Genomic DNA, 8,929 nt, shown 5'->3' with positions numbered 1-8,929 from the left:
GCAATAATAAAACAAAGGAACTTCTTCATAGCCTTCAATTATCCAAACAACACAATTAACCAGACTCTTCTTCTCCCCGCTATTCCCTAGGCATTCTAGTCAACTGAGGTCAGAGTGGACTGGGATTCAGATGTATGTTTGCTGGAAGATTTTTTTTTTCTTGGCACTAATCTCATAGTATCTGAGTTATAAATTATGCTCATTAAATACTTTCTAGAGATTTAAATGAAATGAAAAAGGAAACAAAGTGCCTCCTACTTTTTTCTGTGAAAATAGAGACCTTCTTATCTTAATCCAAGTTGGGCCTGCTATTTTGGAATGACTAAACTTGGAGGTGGTTCTCTCCCCTTCCTAAAGGTCCACATCCATTGCAGTTTACATTCAAGTGGCCTTTTTGGTGATAGCTGTGTAGTGAACAATATTTATTAAATTTATTTCCCGGGGGCCCCCTCACACTGGAATTAGGCTTGAATAACCCTGTAGACTGGTCATTCTCAGAGGTACAGTCATTCACTAATTTCTTGCCCAGGCAGAAGAATTTGTTGAACTGGAGTGAGCTTTTCCATTGCCTCACCAAGAGAAGATTCCAATCTCGTAAACCTTCACTCCTGGGTGGGAGAAAGAGAAAACAGTAAGTATACCTTCTCCATCCTAGGTCTTTCACAGGATTTCAATATGAATGATTCCAAGCCACACAATACCACTCTACACGAAGAGCTTACAAATTGCTAAACTTTCCTGGATTGCTGAACAAATAAACATTATTCTATTTGTCAGGTTTGCCTAACTAGACGTTGCTATTTACAAGGGTTTTGTGTTGTTGTTGTTTTTATAAATTTAACAAAAAAGGGGACATGTTAATATATAAGTAATCCTCAACTTACTAATGAGATGTGTCCTAAACATTTATAAGTCAATGATTTGGAACTTGGAATGCCTTGCTCCATAGAAACTGTGTTATATATGTGGTAGTTAGGTTTCTAGGCCAGTCCATAAAGGCTGATTTAACCCACATGGAGCAGTTATATTAGAGCTCTGGCAGAGGTCCTAGGTCCTGAGAGCAGAAGGGAAAGCATGCTTTATTCCCATTATTTGGGTCCAAAGAAAACCCAGAGCAAAGGCTTAAAAGTGGAGGAATCTAAACTGACTCTTCCATTCCCATACTTGTTTTCACTCTTCTCCCATCTCCCAGGAATCCATTGCTCTTGTGTTGTCCCAAGACCTCCACTATGACCTTCCTTCCATTTTTCATTACTGTCAAACTTCCTCGTTTCTCCTGGCCTCAATCAAAATGAAAGTTCCAAGCTTTTCTGAACATCTAGCTCAGTTCACCTCCACTCTGCTATGAGTGATTAATCCCTGCTTACCCTCCAAAAGGTATGTCTATGATTGAAAGGCTCATTAACCCCAAATGAAGCCCAGTTGGTGAAATTTTAGGGAAAGTAACCAGATGAAGTGATAACCTGTAGGAAGGTTTGGAAAGTGGTGAATATTTGGGGACATGAGGAAGGAGATACTGGGTAGATAGCAGGGCCCTGCCTGAGAGGCAGCCACTGTAGTCAGTTCACCAAAGCTGTGCCTTTGTCACAGCATCTCTCTTTCCTCCCTGTCTGGGGTTACCCAGAGAGCTCTCTAAAGGTTTCAGAATTTCCCCTAACAGTTACCATGACAGCAACAGCAGGTGAGAGGTAGTTATTGGTGTTGTGGGTCTTTTGCAAGTTGGGTCTATCTCACTAGGAATCAGTCTAAAGATTCATAGAACATTGGAAACATTGTGGAATAGGTGGTGTTACTGGATGACATCAACATAGGACATTTGATGAGAGATGTGAGATGTCTGAGAGCTCTTGGATTTAGGTCAAGCCTTCTGATATTTGTCAAGGGTGCTTTTCTTGAGGATTTTTGTGATTTGCACAGCCTGCCAAGGCCACTGTGGTCGATTAGCATGTTGATTAAAGCATAAGTCCTAATGAGGCCAAGACCAGAGGTCAAATCCACTTTGGGGTCAATTGGCTTCAATCTGTTTCATATACTCACAGCCCACAGAAACTTGCCCTCTATCAAGGGGGTCCAGATGAGTGTGTATAAATGGCCTAAGCCACATCCATCTGTGGTGCTGGGGAAGCACTAGAAAGCACAGAGCCAATGATGGTGAGTCAGTTGCACTGTCTTCTGCAAACTCCAACACATTCTTAGGAATGGATAGGTTCTTGCACAGTGCCTACAATGGCTAAGCCACCCCACCAAAGGGAAAACACTTCAAGAGCTTCCAAAACCTTGCCTGCTGTGAGAGAAAGAGAGACAGAGAAAGAGACTGTGTGTTTATGTGTATCTGTGTGTTTCCTTCCCTACAGGAAAGAATGTTCCTGGAAATTAAGTGAATTTGTGTCCCAGATGCCTATCTGGTTGTATTGACCAATAGGAAAAAACGGAACGAAGCTTCAGGTGGCAGGATAGCAAGGGGTGATATAGGGGACTTCAGGGAAGCCACATGCTCAGTACAGAAGCCTTTCTGAAGCATTATTACTTATAGAGGGTACCTGTCATAGTTGCAGAAATGAAGACGCACTAAGTTTCCTTGGGAGAGAAACAGTTATAGAGAGCTGACAAAGTCAATAGAGGCTAGTGGAGAAAATGGGAAATATGTGGATGCATTTGGTAGTTACTGCTACAATTGTGATTATTCTGAAACATGCTAAGAAACAAGAGAGCAGGAGTGTGTGGAGATGCCCTAATGTTTACATTAGAATCTTGTGATTTCCAAAGATATGTTGAGAGAGCAATGGGTATTGGGGTCAAAGTCCTCATAAAAGAGAAAATAAGAAAGCAAGATAGAGAAGAGATACTGACAGGAACCCCAGAAGGCAACAGATTCCTCAGAGACAAATATATGGGGGGAATTCTTGATAATTAAGCTGTTGTTGCTACTTTGAAATCATATTCTAGTAGGGGAGGAGGGATGGGGGAAATGGTCTTGAATTCAAGCCAGGCATTCAATGAGTAACCAGTCTTAACTTTGGTTGCAATGCCAACCTCAGAAGGGATCAAGCACACCTCCAGAGGAAATGACAATAACATCTCCTGAAAGATGGTCTTGCCAATGGATCCTGGGGAAAAGGGATCATCATAATATTGCTATGTTGCTGAGATAGATGTGAATCTACAAAGACCTGAGGTGGCTCATCATGTGGTCCAGGTGCTCAACAATGAAACAGACAAGTGCACCTGCCTGATAACTGGATAATGAGGCCAGCCTTGTTAACATTCAAATATGTTATCAGAGCAGGAGGCAAGGGTCTCTCCCAGGCCAGGGCAGCCGACCTCCCTCAGATGTAGCTCGCTCTGCAATGGGCCTCCCCACAAGGTATTTGCTCAACTCAGTGGAGCTTGGAAATTCACCAACTTCATCATACTCTGCCAACAGAATGTAGGCTGAGACTGGCACCCATGCCAAAGGGAGCCCCGGCTTTGAAAGTTTGGCAAGCTCCCGTGGTCTGTTTTCCTGCTGGCCATTACCTTATGGCTTATTTCTCACCAGCTGCCTTTCTGCTTTTCTTCTTTGGAAGGCTGCAATCTCCACTGGTTGCAGACCATGGCCTACTTGTCTGTGGGACAGGAAAGACAAAAATAGTGAAGAGAGTGGAGGAGAGCAGACATAGGAAGACTCTAATTAAGCCTGAACTCTACTTACCCATCTTTGCCCACTGGCAGGGGCACAGGAAGGGGTTTTGTGAAGCCTTTTTTTCCAACCAGCCAGAAGGTCTCTTCTGTGCCTTTGCCCTTATTATAGAAAATACGGAAAATCTTAAACATGCTATAACTGATTTTCCTAAAGATGTCTGGTCAATGGGGTATAAGCATTTAGTTTGGCTCAGAAATTGCCTCTGCTTTCCCCTATCACCACTCCCTGGAATCTTCCTTTCTACACAGCTTCCTTGCTATTTATACCTGAGGCTCAGGCAACCTCCATAAGCTGACACAGCATGCAGGTGAAAAGTGAACACCATTTCAAGCTGTCATCCAGATGTTTTGTCTACCCACTGCCACACAGCTCCATCTTTGGGACATGTGGCTTTTTGGCTTCATAGTAACCAAACATCTGAATGCTGAATTCAAGATTTTGTTTCTCATTTTTGCCCTTATCTTTTGGCATTATGCATCCTGTTGTCTTTCATATCCAGAGTATGCATATTCAGAGTCTACATCTCCCAAGCACTTGCCATACAAAGGCTCTCACAATACCCCCAAAATGGAATAGAAATGGAAAGCAGGATGTGCGACTTTAAAGGCGAGGGCATCCTGGCTGCTTTGAGAAGTCTACATTTCTGCAGTGTTTTTTTCTTCCTTCCAAGGCATTCTTATAGGCAGAGAGAGACTCCAGGGCCTCCATCTACAACCCAGTTCTTTGGTTGTCAAGAACCATGGGTCTGAGAAGAGAAAGGGAGTACAAACTCCAGCTGATCATTTTCTAACTCTGCTTTGCTCCCCTCTTTCCAGTAAACCCTCCTCTCAAAGTGTTTCACTCTCCTCCTCTCAATTCTCTTTTGTATGTTCTCTCATTTCCTCCAATCCATAAGAAAAAAAATTCTCAGTTTACTAAGACTGAGAAAAGTAATGGGATGTGGTTCCAACTCATTAATCTGAAATATGGTCTCACTCTCGGCTGATCTCATTTGGAACAGTTCTAAATTGTTGAACTTAGAGATTCCAATTAAGTTTGCCCCCCTTTAAATATCCAATCCATTGTTCTCTATTTTACATCACATATATTCATTCCTTAACAATAATGACAACAACCATAGTAATAATAAGCACATTTAATGGGTGAATCTCAAAGCATTTTACAGATATTTGGTTCAAGGCTCTGATAAAGGCCACTATAGGAAAGTAGGAGGAGAATACCACAACAGACCAACCTTTGCTAGGTGGCAACCAACTCACCCTAAACCTCAAATAATTGGACTGTTTGGAGCCACTCTGTTTTCAGAAGAAATGAACAACTTTAAAATATACTAATATCACTCATTCTTACATTTATTCCACCCTTACTGAACTAGGTTTGGAAATACAGAGATGGCTCTGTCCTTCAGGAGCTCACAGTGTACTTAAATAAAAACACTGTCAGGCCATGCTGTGGGCTCTAAATAGGAGCAAAACTTTTCTGCCTCCTAAACTTTCTTATTCACAATACCTAGTGTATTGTCTCATACAGAACAGTTGCTCAGTAAATGACTGCTCCATTAACTAGAAAACTCAAGCCTTGAGCGCTTGGAATACTCAAGCTGTCATTCAGCCTCTTTTTGCTAAAACATACTCCTAAAGCTCAAACTTGAGGATCCCAACCCCCAGGCATATTTGGCTGTTCTTCTTGAGACCTAGAGGCTATCAGGACGGCATGCCAATCCCCAAGGGAGCTTTGTAGATGCCAGAGTTGTCCAGATATTTGGGTGAGTCCTGGGACACACCGGGATACCAAAACTAATGGTTGCAAAAGAGAATGGGAGTGTTATGGACTCAGGCAGGTTTCCAAATAAAAGAGTATGCAGGGTAGCCCCAGGGACTCTCTGAGGTTTTGGAGCCCATCCAGGAGAATTCTTAGAATCCTAACTCTGTTTACCCACCCTACTTCCAAAATTCTGCTGAAGAGAGAGAAAATGTGTGTGTGAGGGGGTGCAAGTATGCAATAACCAAAACCTAAAGCAAATCCTTTGGCTTGGTATCAATCCCTACAGAGTCCCAGAGAACCCCCTCTCCTAAATAATAGCATCTTACTTTGGCCTGACACCTTTAAGACATTTTGGCATCTCCCGTGTTTTTTAACTCTCACAAAAACTCTAGAAGGTGGGTTTATTATTAACTTCATTCTGCAAATAGGGACACTAAGTTTCATGGAAATTGAATGACTTGTCAATAAGCAGGCATAGCTGGAACTTGAAACCAATTTTACTAGACTCCAAGTTTTATTTATTTTCTTTTTAATATTACTTAGCTATTTTTATTGAGGTATAACTGACATATAGCTTTATATTAATTTCAGGTGCACAATACAATGATTCGATATTATAAAATGATCATCACAGTAAGTCTAGTTAATGTCTTAGACTCCAAATTTTAAATGCTCTTCCTTCTATACAATACAGCTTTTCCAACACACTGGAGTCAAGGGGCAGGTCTGGAGGCCAAAAAGCAACTGTTGGGAATTTTAAACCTTGTGATTAATGAGCTTCCTGATAATCACAGGTCAGAAGAGGCCTCTATGTGAAGAAATGAAAGCACAGAGAGGATAAAGTTACTTGCCCAGTGTCACACATTGAGTCATTGATGGGACAAGAATTACAGACCAGACCTTCTGACCTTCATGACTCTGTCAATACAACCTCATGATTTCTTAGCTCAATTGCTGGTGTGTGTGTGTGTGTGTGTGTACACATACATGTGTGCACATGCTTACACGTGTGTATACTTGTATATGTGTGTGTTAGGAGTTGAGGGTATGGGTGGAAGAGGTTGAGGAAAAGAGAGAAATCACTAATAAAACAGGACTACTGCCTAGGGGGCTATGAATCAAATACTATTTAGCCCCAGAATTCAGAGACAAGGTGACAAGTGTCCACCTCCAGCAAGGACATAAACTGGCTGAGAACAACCATTTGGGAAAGTCTTTTTGAAATATAAATCTACCTAAGAAGCCCTAGTAAACATATCTGATAAGCCTAGATATATACACAGTCTCAGCAAGAAGCTTCCAACTTGTCAGAGAAATGGTAACTGAAACAGGACTCATGTGAGAAAAGAGGTAATAAGATGACATATCACCAGGCCATTAGGAGAGCAATATTAAAAAAAGCAGAATTAGCCAGTTAAGCACTCATGATTTGTTGCCAGTACAGGAAAAGTGGGAGTTGGAGTGGACAGTAGGACAACTCTCCAGAGAGGCTGAGCTTGTCACTTCTAAATGAGCCCTCCCCCAATCTACCTCAGTTTCCTCAGTCTGATGGCTTTCTTTGTAACCCTCACCCACCAAATTGCTCAACTGCGCTATGTATTCTTCTCTCACCCAATCCAATCCACACCTTTGATTTCACTAAGGGAAACAACTTAAAGTGTCATCACTCCAAGGAAGGAGATGAAATAGGAAAATAGTGTTGTTGGTAGTGGATCCAGTCCTTGAGCCCAAGAGAAGAGGCTCTGATGGAAGAATTTCAAACATCAACCAGTTGGAAGGAGAGGATGTTTTCAGCCATCATCTTTGCCATCACACCTGGTGGTCTGTCAAATGTGGTCCTTCTGACCCATGTCCTAAAGCAATTCTTCCTTTCCAGCAACACAGACTGAATGAGGGATGGAAATGTTGACTCAGAATTTCTGAAATGTGCCGGTGATATGGTCTTATTGGGGATATATTGCATGCCCCCAAGGGACAAGGAATCTCCTGTCCCCCAGTCCCTATTACGTAATGTCCAATACCTGCCTCTGGAGGCAGAAAGGAGCTCTCATTTTCTCCCTTCCTTCTTTGGGTCTTACTTCCTATTCTCTTCTTTCTTATTGTGCCTTCCTTTCCCCTGGGGCTCTCTCTCTTCTCTTTCAGTATCTCCCTCTCAATCAGGAAGCCTCTACCACCTCAATAAGCAAGACCTGACAAGGCCTTAGGGGAAGTCTCTTCCTGCCTCTTTCTCCAACTTGCTGTAGCATGTTCCCAGATTCCCTGGGTTAAGGGAAAATATGAAGCTAGAAGGGGCCCTTTTGACATAGTCTAGCTTTTGTACTCAGAACACCCAAAGGTGTAATTACTTCTGACTGGAATTTGGGGCATAATATAAACCATAAAGGCAGGTGATATTTTTTTCTTTTCAGTTTCAACAGTGTTATCTCTTCAGGTCTTCAGCTTTTAAATGAGGGAATCTGTGCCCAGCAATACAGAGAGGAAAGTGCCTCAGGAAATAAAGCTGCCTTTGTCCTCCTCTACTGAGAAATGACAATATATAGAGGGATTACAAAAGCCTTTGAGTGATTTGATTCACTGTTAAAGTAATATTGCTACTCCTATCATCTCACTGACTTCTCTGCAGAGGTGGGAAAGAAACCTCTGTCCCCTCATAAATGACTCATTCCACCTGCTAGAAGATATTAGGATCTATTGGAAGAGACACACTAGAACTAACCAGAAAAGAAATTGATCAACTAGAATCAAGCCTTCCAAAACTTTAACTTCTGAAAACCTTTCCCATGTAAATTTCTGCCATTTGAAGAAAGCATGCCAATGACAGAAACAAATTATGCATCATTCAATACCCAGGTGTTGCTTTGCCCAAGCATAATCACTGAGAAAATAATTTTCCTGCATAATGGTATCATGGAAAGGGTACTGAGTGGGAATTCAGGCTTCCTGGCTTTTGGCCTCATTCTGCCATCAAATGACTGTGTGACTCTGATCAAATTACTTCACCTCTCTGGGCCTTGGTTCTTCATCTCAAAATAAAGAAGTTAGATGATCAGATATCTAGAGTCTCTTACAAATGGGGCAGCCAGGGGCTCTGGGTTTATTCTGAGGAAGATGAAAATAATCCAGTAGAGATGGAAAAGAGAAAGAGAGAGAGAGGAAGGAAGGAAGGAAGGAAGGAAGGAAGGAAGGAAGGAAGGAAAAAATACTGGAGGGAGGGAGGGAAAGTGGGAGGAAAGGAGGATGGAAGGAAGGGAACGGGGAAAATCATTCTAATCCTGAATCCCAGATCAAATGATAGTCCTAACAGAGAGAAAAGGTGCTGCAAAATATCTTTCATGGGAACTGACTTTATTCCCCCCGGTCCTTTGGGAAAGACATAAAGCCTCTCTGTAAACGGAAGGTCAATGGTGTGAATGAAAAATTTAAAAGGGTGGCCACTGAGCAGGCAAATAGAAAACCCAAACTCACCAATAACATCAACTTATT

At 42.0% G+C, this 8,929-nt stretch overlaps 1 protein-coding gene across 1 annotated transcript in view; it reads right to left on the bottom strand.

Moving 5' to 3' along the window:
- Window positions 1–3,517: 3,517 nt before the first annotated feature.
- GUCY2F (guanylate cyclase 2F, retinal) overlaps window positions 3,518–8,929 on the bottom strand; it is an 87,379-nt gene continuing 81,967 nt past the window's right edge. Inside the window, exons 17-18 of the mRNA XM_077773784.1 lie at window positions 3,692–3,780; window positions 3,518–3,605 (exon numbers count right to left, since the gene is read on the bottom strand). Coding sequence (XP_077629910.1) covers window positions 3,518–3,605; window positions 3,692–3,780 — 177 coding nt within the window. The remainder of the gene's footprint in view (window positions 3,606–3,691; window positions 3,781–8,929) is intronic.

Source organism: Crocuta crocuta, unplaced genomic scaffold (assembly GCF_008692635.1).
Source record: "Crocuta crocuta isolate KB4526 unplaced genomic scaffold, BGI_CrCroc_1.0 scaffold737, whole genome shotgun sequence".
NCBI classification, from domain to species: domain Eukaryota; kingdom Metazoa; phylum Chordata; class Mammalia; order Carnivora; family Hyaenidae; genus Crocuta; species Crocuta crocuta.
Note: the sequence above shows the minus strand (reverse complement) of the source record. Positions and strands in the feature narration are given on the sequence as shown.